This window comes from Antedon mediterranea, chromosome 11, assembly GCF_964355755.1.
Source record: "Antedon mediterranea chromosome 11, ecAntMedi1.1, whole genome shotgun sequence".
NCBI lineage: Eukaryota > Metazoa > Echinodermata > Crinoidea > Comatulida > Antedonidae > Antedon > Antedon mediterranea.
Window position 1 is genome coordinate 16,954,847 of NC_092680.1, and position 18,817 is coordinate 16,973,663.

An 18,817-nucleotide genomic window follows, 5' to 3' on the forward strand; every position below is an offset into this window, starting at 1 on the left:
TGTACATACGAATACGATAACGAAAACGGATACGTCACACATTTGTGAAACTTTTGAGCTGATATAATATATTCGTATTCGTGTTGACGAATATCACCAGTCGTATTCGTAACTACAAAACGAGTATAGTTTTGAGCTATTTTGCACATTTTGCATTTCAATCAGGAATGATTCATGATTATAAAATAATTATACTTTTATTGAAAGTAATTTACTAAAGTAATTTACTAAAATGTCAGGTCAATTTTGATAAATAGCAGTTTTTGAAGTCCTCACTCGCTTTGATGTTACGCTAGGCCTAGGCAGCCAAGCACCAAGCAACACGTACCCCCGCTTCGCTCAAATTTACCGCAGTCATATTTTGGACGAGCCCTCAATATTTCGTTGCCATGCGAAACAGATTTTTACTGGCTTACGAAAAACGAATACGTGTGCGTGACGTATCCGTTTTCGTTATCGTATTCGTAAGATTGCAAAACCTCTCTAATAACAGTTCTGGATTACTATTAGGCTACATTGTAATTGTTCTTTCTCAATGTATATGTTTATTTAGTTTTAGTATGAATGTTGATTAGCAAATGATTGAATAAACATAATATGTATCGAGATCGCTGTACAATATAATCTATGGGTGAGATATAAATACTGCATCTTAAAATCACAAATATTTGATATTATTGATTGTAAATGATTTAATAACATGTATCGAGATCGCTGTACAATTGTATGTACAGTGATTTAAATGCTGCATTTTAAAATCAGTGTTACATTAAATGATTATACATACAGATTATAGAATTCAAGTGTTATTGATTGATTTTAATTTTTGCCCGATGGACAATCAATCTCCACAAAATGTTGTTGAATAATTATACTGTATATAAAAAAGAAACCACGTTTTATTTTTAAATGTTGTTTGCATTTTATAACTGACTGACGGGTTTATAACGAAATTCAAATGATATTGATCAAAAAATAAAATCAAAGAAAATGCATATTGTTTAATATTACGAAGATGATTAGGCCCATCATGATGATGATTGTGGGGAAAAGGATTGATTATACGATGATGATTGGGATTTATGTGACAATTACGTGATGGTGTTAATAATCATAACGACTATAATAAAACGTTGGTGATGATGATGATCAACGATTATGATGATGATGGCGATGCTGATTCCAGAGAGACAAAATAATAATATCTGAGTGACGTGAGCTACTTATGTAGGCTATAGGTTTTATGTCGTCACGGTCCTGCATTTAAATGTTAAACAATTGTAGGTTTTATATAGTACTGTACATCCATTGTATTGTAATTCAAAACCTTATCACATTTGTGTATGCAAAAAAAATAAATAAATATTGATGCTGATAATAAAGCTTGTGTCGACTTCTGATCTGATGAGACACAGTAGTACTTTAAAATGTTATATAGAGGGCGCTAAATTAAATTAAATAGAGCTGCTGTGTACTGCATGCTGTTCATTGGCTGGCCGGTTGGTTGTAGCAAAGTGTGATATTATATTCTTTGATTGTAGGCCTAGCTAGGAGTAGATGTTCGCCTGACGGTGTCTGCAAGGTTTACATTCTAGGCCTAGCCTAGAATATAAAACTATCGATTTCATTCGTAGACGATGACCCATGAGTATGTTGAATGAAGTATTAGCTAGGCCTAGTTAGTAGGCCTATAAATATATTATTAGCCTAGCTAGCTACCTACCAGGCCTAGCTAGTAGGGCTAGCCTAGGGCCTCTTGTTGGCTAGTAGGCTAGGCCTACTAGCTAGGCCTAGCCTAGTATTATATAGGCCTAGTCGGCCCTAGAGGCCTAGGCCTAGTATAGGCCTGGTACACCGTACGGCCTATCATGGCCTAGTATGGCCATAAATTAGAAAGCAAAAAATACAGGGCTTCCACTTTTATGCCTATCTATGTTTATTTTGTGTTCAACAAGATCAAGAATGTCCTTGTGCAATTTCAAATTGCGTTGGAATTGCGTATAGCATTTACACAACCTTCAATTTACTGTTTGGATTGTTTATCCATGAAACTATTTTTCTATTATAGATATGGAGGAGTATGACCAGAGACATACTAAATGCCGACAATCTAGTCAACAAAATCAACAAGCTTGGCAACACAAACAGCAGCCCAATGTACAAAATCAATGGACAAGGCAAGAAAATCATCATGTTAGCCAGTCGAACCAACAACTTCATCAACATCAAAACCAGTTTGAGCAAACCTACCAAATAAACAAACCTCAGCAATATACAAATCAATCTCAGCCACCGCCATTTGTACCTTCAAGTCATAATTACAGACCACATTTTTCAGCACAACCTGTAAACGCCTCACCAAATCAACCATCATACCCACCAGCATCTTTCACTCCATCAAATCAACCTCAGAAACGTAAGACTCTACATGCTCCAAAAACTCAGTCACCATATGTCCTACAAAACCCAATAGCTAATTACCATCAACCACCAATTAATTCTTTTCAAAATGTTGGAAAATGTTCAAATAATGCATCATTTAGTTCATTTGGCAATGGAGCTGGGCCCCCACCTTCATGGCCACATCCTCCTTTATCTAATACCAGCCAAGTTCCAACAAACCATTTTGAGAACCCAGAAGCTGGTAACCACAGTACTAATTTGAAACCATCACCAATACAAAATGAAAATCAATTTGAAAGTGGTCAACAGAGCCAACCATTTATCCCATCATCAATGAGGCAAAGCTCTTTCCAACAACCTGAGCTAGGAATATGCAGCAAGAACTACCCACCTCAGTTGCAAACACCAGGTCAACGCAGCCACAGAGACTGGCTGCAAAATGCTCAAAATGTTAATTATCCTTGGCCTAGTGGTATGCTTCCATCAATCCCTCCACCACCAAATACAGTAGTGACAGAAAAAGCGAAAGACCAGAACTGGATTGATAATTTTGCATCGAAAAGAACTCATGTGGAACAACCAACAAATAAAACGTCAAATCATGGACAAATTAAAGTAAGTGAAGCTGATTTAGGACTGAACCCTAGCAAGTCAAATGGTCGAGCAGTTAGGGCAGGGGCATTGTTTACCGTACCTAGTGAGTCAACAATATTGGCATGGGTTTGAGGCCAACTCGCTCCTATTTCTAGTGGTGGAAGTCAGTGTCTGGTCCAGTGTACACAGTTATAACCCGGTAAACTTTAAAGAATCCAGATCATCATTCGAGACGAGTAGGGGGCTACCCCGGTGAACTGGTTCACAAAATAGCCCCTGTCCACCTATCTGATAGGACAGTAATTAATTTACTATTAGTAATCCTTGGCCACATGTGCCTAAAGACATAACATTTTAAAAAATAAATCAAACTATGAATTAGGATGTGAATGTCAAATGTGCTTACAAATATACATTTTAAGTTGATTTACTCTTATTTTGACAGATTCCACAAGCTAAAGGTATGATCAAGAATTACAAGCAGCTTCTGGATGATTTAAAACTTCAGCGAGATTTACTGGTTGAGAATCTTGACATAGATACAGAGAGTTGGCAACTTGCTCTTCAACAAGTTGCAGAAATCAAGGTACTAAACAAATTGCTGCTGTTAACAACATGCAACCATGCATGACACAAGGCTGTTTACTTATCGCATTCCGTAATCAACCTGCGATGTACGCCATCTATAATTGTTCTACTCCGTATCCAAAATTGGAGTGGTGCTTTTTTTATTGGTTTAAGCCTCGGCCTCTTGGTAAATGTAGGTGTGGTATATAACAAATAATGAATGTTTTATATTTTGTGCAACGTTGCACTCATAAACATATATGTGTATTTACAAATTAATTACAAATTAATTTTCCACGACCAGAAATTAATTTTAAGTTAAAAACTCTGACAATGTAATTTCTTAAAATTTAATATCAAATTAACTATCAATATCTGTACTATTGTTAGTAAAAATTCATTATTGAAAACAATTTAATTATTATATATTATGATTCAAATTTTTATGTGATAAATGAGGAAAATGTATTTTGGTTATTAAATGTATTATAATGATGATGTTTAATTCCTTTATACACTTTATAGAGTAAATTGAAAGAAGTTTCTGTTGTGTTGTCTAATCCAGAATTTATATGTAAACTGACCGAAAAACTAAAGTTACGGAAGAAAAAGACAGTAAGTTGATAATTTAAGTCTTCCACACTATTTAGTACAGTATTAAGCTTTAAAAAAAATATTTTTATTTGTTTTTTTTTGCTTTATAATCTATATTTAAATATAAAATAAGATTGCATTATTAGTAATTTTGGGAATAATCCCACCCTTCCGTTGTGGGCTTATAACAGAGTTGGTGAGAAAGACATTACAATTTTTTTTAAGCAAAACTTAAAGAGGCGACGACAAATGAAATTTGAAGATCAACAAGAGTACCTGAAAAATATTGAGGAAGTTAATAAGAAAATTGATGCAAACATTGTGAAAGCAGAGAAAGAGAGATTGGAAAAAGTAAAGGTATGTCAGTAACATTTAAGTGGTTTTGCTGTAAAGCCCAAATATTGTAGTGATATGACATTGTGTCCATGTATGGGCACATCACATTTTTTGTCGCATAAAGTTTGATAGTGTAGACAGAGCTTAAGGAGTGACACTGTCAAAATACATATCGTCTCTTATTTTTATTTATAAATTTTGTAGTTAACAATGTATATACGAGTAGCCCATTTTGAAAAAGATTTATCCCATTTAGGAGTCAGTTCACATGATCGTGTAATTAAGGCTGTATCTTTGTACAGAATATATAAAGCCATGATCTCGGTAAAACCACTCTGGCTAAAAGTCCAATCCGAACGTGTGACTAGTGTAAACTCCAGGAGTTCTTGACCTCTTGACCTTCACTATTATGCACTTCAATTGTTTTTGATGTCAATTGTCGTATTCGAGTGGACCGTTGAGTAGTTTTTCCGTTGAGTACTTCTTTAACGGAGTATTTTGAGCGTTGAGATTGTTCTTAACGAAAAAGCTTTCGTTGTCAACGTTTTCTATTCGAATGACTTTCTGTTGAGCACAAATTTACAATTCGAATACAAAAAGTACTCAACGAATCTTTATGTTGACAACGAAAGTTCCCAATCGAATACGACAACTGTTAAGTATTAGTACTCTAAGCCATGAAATTATCCAAGCGTAAACAATGGTGAAATTCAGGTAACATTTTTAAATTCCAATGTGCGAACAAGGCTCAAAATATCGCTGTGATTTGGTTGATATTTTTTTATAATTTTATAATTTATTTCAGGAAAAACAATTGCAAAAAGATATCGACAAAACACTGTTTGAAGTTCGTAAGAAAAAGAAAGAAGCAGACAAGACATTGGAAGTGCTACGTGGTCTTCGTAAACTACGTCACGTTAGAAAGGCATCCTCACTACAAAAAGGTAAAACTATTTCAATTAAAAACATTTGTTGAAAACTGTAAAAACCCAGGGAAAACTATATACATTCCGACCCATTGACTTTTAAATCATGCACAAAGTATGTATAGTATTATTTAAAAAATGTGATGTGCCCATATATGGACGTGATGATGTCATATCACTACCATTTAAGCATACCACTACCATATTTGGGTACATCACACTTTTTTTGTCAGACTAGTTTAGTAAGTAATATTTATTGCTTTCCACAGACAGTACAATTTATAAAAAAGCATAATATATGAATGAAAATAACTACATAGAATAAAAAAAACACGGAAAGCAGGGGATAACCCTTTAAACCCAAAGGCTTGTTTCCAAATGGAAGATATAGAGCTTTAAATGTGTGTTGGTTATCTTTCTGTGGAAATGCTTAGGATCTAAGACTACTATGACTTTGCATATTTGCATAAAATGAATCAATATTTGCATAATCAATAAGTTAATTTGAATAAAGTATTAAGTTGATTCCTTATTGTAGGTGTATTGTTGCCAGTATCATCAGAAACTATATTTGAGCAACGTATCGGGAAAATGGAACAGTTTATGAACAGGCAGAGGGCAGTTTACACGGCTGAAGAACAAGCTATGCAGGTAACATTTTTAAAAGTAATTTGTATCTTCAACACATTACTGTAATTCCTATCTTTTTTTTTCAGTTATCTTTGACTATAACTACTTTTTTTTGTGCTTTATTGTAGGTAATGCTGGAGGAGGAACAGGAAGAAAATAAAGAGAAGGAAAGACAGATATTGCAACAAAAACTAAGAGATAAGGAACATAAGCAACTACAGCTTAGGAGAAAGCTACTATTTGGAGATGGTTAGTTTAATTAACTATGTATCAATGAAAAATTGTTGTTATTGAAACACCATACACTATACTATAAAATCAATAAACTTTAACAGATATATGTGCATGCTCATAAATCAAACCAATTTACTGTTGTGTTACCTTCTGCAACTACCCCAAATCACCTCATTTGACTCATAGACTTCTTTCACACACAGACAATATATAGTTTGTGAAAGAAATATGTACTTCTAATTTTGTATCATTAACTGTAATACATAGGTTCAGTATGCATTAGCGTTCTGGTTTAAATGTGAACTTCCTCTCCAGCAATTCATGTATTTTTAATAAACCCATTGTTAATCAACTAAAGGCCAGGTCAGCATCGTACGACGAGGCCCAACAATTCATCGCGTCAGGAGAAAGTTAAACAGATTTAAAGTTCCTGGCACCCTAAAAACCACACCCAACACTATCTCATCATGATTTAACTCGGATAGCACCAACTAGTCAAGAAGTCTTGTCGTGCCTCTTCGTGTGATGCTGTCTTAGTTGGCCTTTAATGAACAAACCAGTATTTGAAACAGTCACACTTGATGAACAAGCTGAGCTAAACTTAAAGACACTAGTCCTTTTGATATTTATTTTGATAATATATTTTGATATTTTGTAAAAATAATGCAAAATATTAAACCAGGTCATTTCTTGTCTTAAATGTGCGTTCTAAGGTTATGATAAAAAGATAAAACAATGCGCTACTACATTTCTAGGCCTAGCTTAGTTAGGCTTAGTTTTGAAGGCGCTAGTAAAGAGCGGTAACATACACACAGTTTTCTCGTCGTTGAATTAATTGTCTTACCTTTTTTGGCAGAATCCGTTAATACAAATTGGGGAATACCTGTTATTTTTTCCTAAAAATTATGAGAATATCAATCCGTGTGCGATGCATGTTGGGATTTATAGCGGGTCGCTTAAATGATTAGAAGCGACTTATTTTTCACATTTTAACCATTTAAATTTAGGTTCATAAAGTATTTATTTTTACATAAAATGTCTAGTGTCTTTAGAAAGTATACACGAGTTGCAGTCCATCTTTTTTTTCTCTTTTGTAGGAACACTGCATAATCCACAGCTGAGACCATTCAAGGAGTTCTATAAACAAACTGAAGTAAACATAGATGCCTTTCTACATGTCAGGTAGGTGATCTTTTTTAAGCACTTTACATTCAATAAAAAGAAAGTAATATAAAATTGATTAACTAAAAATGAGATAAGAAGGACTATCAACAAAAAGCTAATAATCTTTAAGGATTTAAGAGGAAACGTGTTTGGCGTAGTCAATTTTTAGAATTCCTTTTACCAATATTAGTTACACTAAAAATGAGTCTGGAAGTGAATTGATACAGGATAAGACAACTTTAAGAACGTTATTAAATATTTGTTTTGCTTAAGTGAATAAGGGTGATCTAAGTGTGATTTTAGATTAGTTTTACTTATTTAATGATTATTACTGCAGATACACTTGGGATCAATGTCTCGTACTTCCTCATACTGACGGTGCCTCATCAATACCAGTAGCATGGGTAAAACCTGAACCTCCATCAAGCCATATATGGAAGACTGCTCTAGCTGATGGATAACATCAGAACATCCATCAAGCCATATGTGGAAGACTGTTCTAGCTGATGGATAACATCAGAACTTCCATCAAGTCATATATGGAAAACTGCTCTACCTGATGGCTAACATCAGAACCTCAATCAAGCCATATGTGGAAGACTGCTATAGCTGATGGATAACATCAGAACCTCCATTAAGCCATATGTGGAAGACTGCTATAGCTGATGGATAACATCAGAACCTCCATCAAGCCATATGTGGAAGACTGCTATAGCTGATGGATAACATCAGAACCTCCATCAAGCCATATGTGGAAGACTGCTATAGCTGATGGATAACATCAGAACCTCCATTAAGCCATATGTGGAAGACTGCTATAGCTGATGGATAACATCAGAACCTCCATCAAGCCATATGTGGAAGACTGCTATAGCTGATGGATAACATCAGAACCTCCATTAAGCCATATGTGGAAGACTGCTATAGCTGATGGATAACATCAGAACCTCCATCAAGCCATATATGGAGGACTACTCTAGCTATTGGATAACATCAAAACCTTCATCAAGCCATATATGGAAGACTGCTCTAGCTGATGGATAACATCAGAACCTCCATCAAGCCATATATGGAAGACGACTACTCTAGCTGATGGATAACATCAGAACCTCCATCAAGCCATATATGGAAGAATGCTCTAGCTGATGGATAACATCAGAACCTCCATCAAGCCATATATAGAAGAATGCTCTAGCTGATGGATAACATCAGAACCTCCATCAAGCCATATATGGAGGACTGCTCTAGCTGATGGATAACATCAGAACCTCCATTAAGCCATATATGGAAGACTGCTCTAGCTGATGGATAACATCAGAACCTCCATTAAGCCATATATGGAGGACTACTATAGCTGATGGCTAACATCAGAACCTCCATCAAGCCATATATGGAAGACTGCTCTAGCTGATGGATAACATCAGAACCTCCATCAAGCCATATATGGAAGACTGCTCTAGCTGATGGATAACATCAGAACCTCTATTAAGCCATATGTGGAAGACTGCTATAGCTGATTGATAACATCAGAACCTCCATCAAGCCATATATGGAAGACGACTGCTCTAGCTGATGGATAACATCAGAACCTCCATCAAGCCATATATGGAAGACTGCTCTAGCTGATGGATAACATCAGAACCTCCATCAAGCCATATATGGAAGACAACTGCTCTAGCTGATGGATAACATCAGAACCTCCATCAAGCCATATATGGAAGACGACTGCTCTAGCTGATGGATAACATCAGAACCTCCATCAAGCCATATATGGAAGACTGCTCTAGCTGATGGATAACATCAGAACCTCCATTAAGCCATATATGGAAGAATGATCTAGCTGATAGACCACCTGTTGAGTTGAAAACCTCTAACTTAGTAGATCAGTACTATAATTTCTGTGATACAACATTTCTTGATTCATTCATTAGTGGAAAATTACTTCCATTTATTGTCGTTTGCATATAAAATATACATAATGTAGAATTTATCAATGGAAAAATATCTGTGAAACAGCATTCAATGTTAATGGCAAAACTGTATTTATTTTGAATTTTTAAACCATATAATGTTCAATAAAAAATGAAACAATGTTATGTCACTTGTGTCTTTCTTAAATGAAAATATTATATTTCAACAAATACACTTATAGAAAAAATTAAAAACCATTAAGTTGAAACACTGTTAATGTAAATTAAATTTACTGTACATTGAAAATAAAACTATTTACATACCTACATTAGGAACTAAAAAGTACTGTATCATAATAAATAAAACTAAAGATTGACTGCAATCAGTCTTTCCAAATTATTTATTTATTATATTAACTAACTAGCACACCTGAGTGTATACTAACCAATCAAATGACAAGTATACACTAGGGTGTTTAAATATCGCACAATATTAAGCAATTAAATGGATACAATACATGAAAGTAAAAACAGTTAAATAATACATGTGAATAAAAAATTCCCTGCGAACCACTGGATGTTTCCATGTGATTTGCAATGTGCAATCATCATGAAGTTGAACAAAAACAAACAACCATTCACATAGCAATTTATATCATTATTATGCTAATGAGGTGTCTTGCATGGCAGCTGAACTGAAACATGTTATTTTCAACAGGGTTAAAGTTAGATTTTTAAGAGAATATTAGCAAGAATTCTGAATGTAAACCTAGGTATGACCAAATAACAACTATAGTAATTTGTGTTGCTGTCTATACATTAATATATATTTAAGAGAACTTAACATTTGGTTACCTAGCGGAATTGCTACTTGCTGAGATAGCTAATCGAAAAAACTAAAATTTTAAGAAACTACTAATTTAAAATAATAAATTGTTTACAAAAAAATACAAAATGTTTCCAAAAATGTACCCCAACATACTGTACACCCCCCCCCCCCCACCCTCTCCAAAAAAAAGAAAGTTGAGGTCATAACATCATTTTAAAATTGAAAGAGAAGATAACTACATTTAGGTCTACATTTTTATACTTATTTATATTTAGAAATTTACTTGCATTTATTATTAGCATATAATGTGTGTATTACGTATGTGTGCGTATAAAATGTAATTATGAACACAATACTGTACGCCTTTTATGCATTATATTACATTACTGTATAATTGAAGTTTATAAAATATAATTGTTTTTATCTGTGTTTATTTTTAACAAGCAGACACTGTAGATATGGTACATCTACCGTTCAGCATTTGATATCAAAGAAGATTCAGTAACATAAAAATAGCAAATATTTCTTTCATCTCTTCTTTAACTGCTATAATATAACATCACACATCGCTGTTGGGACATTGCACTAGATACATCAGTCGCTACATCACTGCTTGGTGTTTGTTGTCAACATTGATACAAATTCTATTATTGCCATACTGCAGCATAGTTTCCAGTTAGACCTGAAGGTAACGGTCCACCGGCTGTAAATAGCTTTGTCCTTGTGTTATTGTAACAGTGTGTGTAAACAGAGTTTGGGAAGCATTCATTGAAGAAGTACTCTACATACATCTCATCTTTAGACTGCAAGTTAAAAATAATTAAAACATGTTATTAATTTACTTCTTAAGTACAGTTTTTGGTCTTCTATGTAAACATGCTCAAATTGAGTGTTCAACCTGTCTGCATGGACATTGATATAATAGGCCTACTGTAGGCCTAGTGAAAATATTTCCTATAGAGAGGCGAGTGACGATGCCTTCACCCATAGAGATATTATAGTTCACTATAATATCTCTATGCTTCGCCAGAAGCTCAAGAAATGCAGGGACCAAAAATCCAGATTAAGGGCCCCTGAATAACAATTATCATCATGTATAGGTTGTATGTAAATAAAGTTTCATATTTAAAAGTACCATGTCATTTATGTATGATATTTTGCAGCTACAGTGTAAATTACAATACTCTGGCTTAACTTTAGAACACCCTGGAAAACAAACTTTGTACACAATTGTTGTATGTATTGAACATGAACATGTTCAATTGTAGCCCTTGAAAGAGTTAGCTTAAAAACCAAAAATTGCATAGCAATATTAAACATATTTTAAGTGAATACTCGCCAGCCAACCTTCTCCGGTCCTAAGCCTCAGCGTTGTTTGTTCTCCTGAACAACAACCACACTGTAGGTACTTTTTATTCCTGATGTCGTAGAACAGAATTGCACCATTACCAGTTCCCACCGTCAATAATTCATTGTTGAAGGACAACGAACGGACACCTGTAAAAATGTATACATTACCAGCTGTTATTTATTATATATCAGCTAATACCATAGATAATATACTAAGCTACTAGAGAGTGAAATAGGCAACATAGAACTTAGAAGTGGGAAGGATCACTCCTCAAAATGACCACTGTATATTTAATCATTAAGTATAAAAATAATAAACCTACAAACAAATTCAATGTTTTACTTCAGCTGTTAATTAAGGTTTCAACAGCTGAACTGCAAATGATAAAATCATTTTTAAAATCAATTTTCAAGGAAAAAAACTCACCGCTATCTCTCTCAGCAGATGATATAACACAAACTGATTTCAGAATACGGGGATCAAGAAATGTAATGTGAGACTGTGAACCAACTACGTAGACAGGATTGTCTTCAGAGAGACTCATACACACATTCTCTTCGCACTGATCAAGACGTTGTGTAAATGACTTTTCAAACCGGTGCATATCCCACGTCTGGAACAGGCCATCAGGCGATAGAACTGCTAGCTCCTGCAAAATTAAACACATTTAATCTTAGGGTAATTAAATTGTTTGTAATGTATGAATGTAAAATCTATGCAATGCATTTTTTGTTCGGTCTTGCTAAACACAACATGTAACACAATGCTATATATAATAGTACCACACATGTCCGGGCGATGATACTTTAAAGGGTTAGTATTTAGAGTTATAGTAGGGGCTTTGTTTTCTAGTATGCATTTGGTTTAGCTTGTGAAGTTTAGTATGACACAACATTCTCCATGGCATAATGATTTTTTTTGTGATTCTTTTTTAATGTCTGTCTAGGCCTGAATTGACCAAAAATATGACACTTCAAAGATAATTGTAGGCCTGAACACTTTCATAAGGCTGAATACTGTAAACAAATATTTTAATATTAGCTATGGTATTTTATTTTACTGAATGTTCTTTTGAATTTACAGTATTGTGGCAATATTTTTATTTAGTGTTCGATTCTGTGATGAAAAAAGGAAAGGACTTTTTATAGAACACGTCTATTCAACAAAATAATTGTCCTCATAGATTAATCTAATCCATTTTATTTGGCCTTAATTGTATGATGGTTACGCTATATATTTAAACCAATTTCTTTAATAGGATTGTCCAGTACAATACAATCTATTATTACACGCCTTGCTTCCCATGTAATGGAATATTACAGTATTATTCCATTGCACGTGCAATTGAGGAGATATACATCAACAAATAACAACAGTCAATGGATTAACCACATACCAGTATATTATTACACTTTGTAAACAAATAACAGACTGTTTATGATGGTAAAAAAACTATCAATGGAACAGCTGAGTAATAAACCAAGGTAAATAATGGCATGAATACAGTAAAGTCCGGCATACACTAGAGCTATCGGCTGAGCCAACTTGCACTTTGCTCACAGTGTGCGCCAGGAATTTTGTGAGGAATCGGCCATGCATGCCGCTGAGGAAAATATCTATCATGTTTAATATTTTTTGGCATGCGTGTCATTTTCCTCAAGTGTGCGCCAAACGTGAGCAGATATTTCCGGTTTTTAGAGAGTTGACTGTATTTAATTTGTTTTTCTATAATTATACAGTCTAATATTTTACCGAATACATCGATTTGAAAGGTTATAAATAAAAATATTACTTACATTGGTGTCCTTGTTAAATTTAATGGCCCGTACTTTCTTACAGTCGTCGCATTTCTTTTTCTCATGAGGTGATAGGAAAGAATGGCTGTCAAATTGACCAACACTTTCTTGGAGATCATTTTTGACTTGGAACAATCCTAAATAGCCATCCCGGCCACCTATGGGCAAACAATTTAACAGAATGAAACTTTGAAAGCAGCATGATAGCAAAATGTAAAAAAAATTGTGCAAACATTACGTAAAATCATTGTGTTATTACTCCATAACATCATAAAACCAACAACTTCTATTTTACATCTACTGTTAGACCACCAGACAGCAGAGGTACTGAGATGACTTGTCCTACAGTACTATGGTCGAGGAGTGCCTTGAACCTGTGCCGATTGTATTGCTTTGGTTTGTGTCAGAACTGCCATATAAAATTATTATCTTAATTAATAAATAATAGTTAACAATTATAACAAACCTGTTACAAGAAACTCATCGTCCAACCAAACAATGTCAAAAATCCAATCGCTGTGACAGTTTTCTCCGACACAGACAGGATCAAAACTCGGTAGTTTGTACACGGCTAATTCATTTGGATTATCACCACCAGTCGCTAATAATGTCCCACTGGGGTTAATGTCTATACTATGTATACCACATGAATTAGAATTAAAAGTATTGTAATAGAAAGAGAAGAAATTTGCAAAGTCAAAACTACGGGTAGGTTGAGTTGAACTCCTTCCCTTTAACGACGGGATTTGAACTTTCTCTCCTGTAACAACATCAAGTTTAACGACCTGAAATTATAAGAAAAATTAGCAATTATATTTTTCAAGAAAAAATTGAAATGACCTATCAAAAACAATATCAATGTAGTGATATTTGATATAGCACTTTTACCTCACCTCAATATTTTTGTTCACCAAATAAATCAAGTTAATTTATTGTATATTTCTAGCTAACAGCCAATTCTTTTAAAATCTACAATACATCTAGTTTTGCATTTTTCATCTTTTTTAGTCTTGGTTTTTCTCCCACCTTTGTAAACAGTCAAAATTTTAACAAGTAATTAATTAGTCATCATGATGTCACAAAGGATATATATTTTGTTTTGATAATCAAAATCAGATGTAAGCCTAAGTACTTATTAAACTACTGTATCATACAAAGAGAGTTATCTAAACCCTATAGTCAGAATTTAATAATGCATATTGCAAAATCTTGTGAAGATTACATACATAAAATTTGCATGCATTTTACACTGAATAGCTGAAGAAAAAACAAGCAGGGAAGAAGAAAGAAAAAATAATGTACAGGGAACAGCAGTCGGTTTTAGTAGATTGAAAAAAAATAAGTATAGGTACTGCACAGTAATAACAAACAAACTTTTGAGTGCTGTACTGTGACTGATACCTAATTGAACAAAATCGTTCAGTCATGACTTTTGTAAGGTCAAGCCTAGACATGGGTCAGTCTAATTACCGAAAACAACCGAAAATAACCGAAAACAACCGAAAATAACCGAAAACAACCGAAAACAACCATAAACAACCGAAAACAACCGTAAACAACCGAAAACAAACCGAAAACAAAATTTAAAAAATCTAAATACCGAAAACAAATTTTGTATAATATTTTTTTTAATGTCGCCCTCTATTGATGGGTGTTTCTAAAGCTAAGACCATACACAGAGGCGCAAAAATCATGGAAGACCCTACGAAATGGTAGTGTGCACAAAATACAACTCAAAATCGTACAAATTCAATGAAATACACCGTAGACTACATTTACTTACAAAATCTATAAACACATTTCGTTTTTAGTCTTTTCAAAAACAAAGCATGATTTTACCTAACTTTGCGTTTTCGTCCCCGGTTTCGTCACTTAAGTGAATACTGAAGCGATTAAGGATAAAAACGTTATTTACTCGACTACAGTAATTTTACTGAATAGATTTTATTGTGAATCCTTTATAGTGAGCTTCTTTTAAGTATACTTTATAGTCCCTAGTATCTTTGTATAATTTATCTTTGAAAATCTATAATTAAATTGATCATGATTAACCATAGTCAATTTACTTTCTATACTATGGATTAACATATTCATAATTATTGTAAGGGTTTCTGGATCAAAAATCGAAAGACTAAAATTAAAATATTTTTATAGATTCTGTAAGTAAATGCGATGTTATCAATTGATTGATTGTACGATTTTTAGTTGTATTTTGTGCACACTGCCATCGTAGGGTCTTCCTTGGCTTTTGCGCGCGCGGTTTTTTGTCTCTGTTATGGTCTTAGATTTAGAAACACCCATCAATAGAGGGCGACATTTAAAAAATATTATACAAATTTGTTTTCGGTATTTAGATTATTTTATGTTGTTTTCGGTTTGTTTTCGGTTCGTTTTCGGTTGTTTATGGTTGTTTTTGGTTGTTTATGGTTGTTTGTGGTTGTTTTCGGTTGTTTATGGTTGTTTTCGGTTATTTTCGGTTGTTTTCGGTAATTAGACTGACCGCTAGACATAAATGTTTCACACAGTCTAGTAAGCATTGATGATCAGCATGAGCATTTTTCCCAAAAAATACCTGACCTCACTAGATTATAAATTAGATTTCAAACCATTGTGATCTGGATATTTGAATGAATGAACAAGGAAGTCAACACGAAACCATAATAGATAGATGCTATAATTTTATTATACTCTAGACATATTTATTTATCTGAGACACTAAAGCTCTGTCTACACTATCAAACTACTGTAGTTTGACAAAAAAAGTGATGTGCCCAAATATGGTAGATGTGCTAAATTATGGTAGTGATATGACATCATCATGTCCATATGGGCACATTACATTTTTTTGTCACATAAAGTAGATGGAGCATTAGAACAGTAGCGGTAAAAAATAAACATGAAAAAACAAAACAAAAAGCATATAAAACAATGCAACACCAGGGAATAATTTCGCCAGTGTAGCATAGCAAAAAGCTATACAAAACAACCTTTTTGCTACAGATTTTTAAATTTGTGTAGCAAAAAATACAATACAAAACTATGTTTCTCGACTCAAAAATCAGTTTGATTAGCAATATTGCTAAACAAAATTAAAAAATGAAATTTTCCCCTGAACACTGCAAACACATTCATAATAAATTCACAAACCTTGTTACACTTTGTGCCAAGAACTACCTCTCTAGAAGAAAGCCATTTTGAAGCAAATACTTTATTTAGACTATCTAGATTGATTTCAGCTTCACGAAATAAAGACGGAATCCGGCGATAAGCAAGCCGATACAAGACTTGCTCTGAGAGTCCGTCAGTGAAGCCATAGCTACGATCTTGTAAGAAGCTGTAGATGGACATTATCAGGACTATATGAACTTCGCATTTATTCAATTAACCTTTTATGTAAAAACAAATGAAACAAAATCATAGTATCAAACATAATAGTTGACTGTAGTATTTAAGAAAAAATGTTTGTATACTAGGCAAACTGATCAGCACCTATCTAAAGGGTCTTTCACACCGGTTCCAGCACGGTTCTGGTCTGGCACCGGCAAATCAAATCGAACTTGCCAGAACAGATGTGAAAGACCTTTAATAAGGGGAATTCTCTCATGACTCTCATGAAAGGAGGGGAAAATAATTATACAGTCTTTTAACAATTTTGGACAACTTTTTTGGGTGCCAAAGATGTCCCCTTAATTAAGGAGAGCTAGGTATAAAACTGTTTTAACAATCAACAAGCAAAACACATTCTTGATTTAAGTTTGAATGGTTTATGTTTAAATTTGTTAATGTTATAAGCACCGCTAATAATAATAATATTTCCGTTTCTTTATACTCATTTTTTGAAATAATAATTAAAAATTTAATTCATTTCTTATTCACATTAAAATTATTTTTTGTGTATAATATTACTACTGTATTATAACCTACCTTATGCCAATTTATCATTTCAGTCGTAATTTCATTTCAGTTGAATGTCAATTGATTTTGAGGTCAATATACTCTAACCTACATTAACAGTGTTGTAGTCTGTATGGAAAGAAAAAAAATTCAATCATACAATAATTATTAATTTTATAACAGTTGGCCGAGTTGTAATGCACAATGGCTATGCCTACGACGAGTGACAAGCCTGTAGCCAGAATGTTGGAAATAGAGTTCTTTTTTCCGCAAAAAGTGCAAGCGTAAGCAACTGAAGAAATGATAGATTATATGAAAAGAATTTGCTTGCTAGCTATGTGAAGTCATAGGACTGAGTAAGCCTATTTACTAGAATTTTCACTGCCGGTCTCTAGTTTGAATAGGGCACTTCTAGGGGTATTTCGAGCCCTGGCTACCGGCTTTGAGTTGTAAGCATTATCAATCGATAAATTAACGGTGATGACTTAAATACTGTATTTATTTGTATAAACGCAGCAGGGCGTTTATTGTTCAGGAGGGTTTTTGTGGGACATTTATTCGAGGGAGGCATTTATTCAGATGTTTATTTTTTGGATGTAATATGGTAAAATAATAAATAAATACCATGAATATAAGTACAACTCTAATAATAATATCAAAAAGTGATAAAATACAGTAAAAAATGTTGATCATGGTAGTCAATTCTTTAGTCGAGTCGAAATACTACAAAAAAAGTGGGTTGAAACAGCAGTAACAAACAAACGCCAAATATATGATGGTGTATTAGTTAGGCTGCTAGACTAAAAAAGGGTCTACTAGCTAGGCCTGGCTGGCGAATCTACTACTAACTAACTACCAACAAACCCTCGTTTACAACTAGTCTCAGCCTAGACCAACCTCTAACTAGCCTGCTAGGCCTACTAGCTAGCCTAGTACTCTCTTCTCTGGGCCTAGCCTACCTACTGTAGATAGAGACCTAGCCTAGTAGTAGTAGGAGGCTTGCTAGGCCTACAGACACTGGTAGTAGACTAGCCTGCTAGAAGGCCTGGCCATATATGATGATGCCTACTACTACCAGTACTACTAGAGTAGCCTAGTAGGCCTAGGCTAGATTAGTAGGCCTATTAGGCCCTCTAGTAGTAGGCCTTGGCCTAGCTAGCTTTAGCTAACTAGGCCTAGGCCTAGCTAGGCCTAGCTAGGATAGTATAAGTAGGGCCTTTAAGCCTAGGCTAGGGTAGCTAGGATAGGAATAGATATTCAATAATATATTCTAGCCAGTTTCTATCTTAGAAAATATTGTTACTTACTTGACTTGACTAATCTAAGCCGAAATGACTGATGATTCCAAACAAATATTTTGTCATTCTGACGTGAAGGAACGTAAGCCTATCTCTGTTTTTCGGAAGTAATGTTTACTTTTTGTATTCAACCGCGCGCGCTCAGGTGACGCGCTTCCGATTGACAAAAATTAGAAGAGGAACGTTGTTTTTTCCCACACACTCCTCGATCCTCGCGCTCGGTGTGTGGCATGGTACGCGCGGCGGGCGGGCGACAATTGACGATTCGCGCGTACACAAAGTACTATGACG

At 34.2% G+C, this 18,817-nt stretch overlaps 2 protein-coding genes across 3 annotated transcripts; one reads left to right on the plus strand and one right to left on the minus strand.

Moving 5' to 3' along the window:
• The first annotated feature begins 1,508 nt into the window (after positions 1-1,508).
• LOC140062083 (programmed cell death protein 7-like) lies at positions 1,509-9,508 on the plus strand. The gene is made up of 10 exons (XM_072108129.1): positions 1,509-1,648; positions 2,069-3,018; positions 3,443-3,583; positions 4,090-4,179; positions 4,384-4,515; positions 5,300-5,438; positions 5,959-6,071; positions 6,179-6,299; positions 7,382-7,466; positions 7,786-9,508. The coding sequence occupies exons 1-10, from the start codon at positions 1,645-1,647 to the stop codon at positions 7,907-7,909; spliced, it is 1,899 nt and encodes a 632-aa protein (XP_071964230.1). The 5' UTR covers positions 1,509-1,644; the 3' UTR covers positions 7,910-9,508.
• An 855-nt stretch (positions 9,509-10,363) lies between these two features.
• LOC140062084 (DDB1- and CUL4-associated factor 12-like) lies at positions 10,364-18,784 on the minus strand. 2 transcript variants are annotated; one of them, XM_072108131.1, is made up of 8 exons: positions 18,541-18,784; positions 17,259-17,357; positions 16,482-16,720; positions 13,801-14,119; positions 13,335-13,492; positions 11,965-12,187; positions 11,527-11,684; positions 10,364-10,990 (listed from the first exon to the last, which is right to left on the minus strand). In XM_072108131.1, exons 3-8 carry the CDS (start codon positions 16,680-16,682, stop codon positions 10,835-10,837), a joined length of 1,215 nt encoding a protein of 404 aa, XP_071964232.1. In that variant the 5' UTR covers positions 16,683-16,720; positions 17,259-17,357; positions 18,541-18,784; the 3' UTR covers positions 10,364-10,834. The 2 variants fall into 2 exon arrangements, with proteins under 2 accessions (XP_071964232.1, XP_071964231.1); XM_072108130.1 differs by having other exon boundaries at positions 18,536-18,784.
• Between the last annotated feature and the right edge of the window lie 33 nt (positions 18,785-18,817).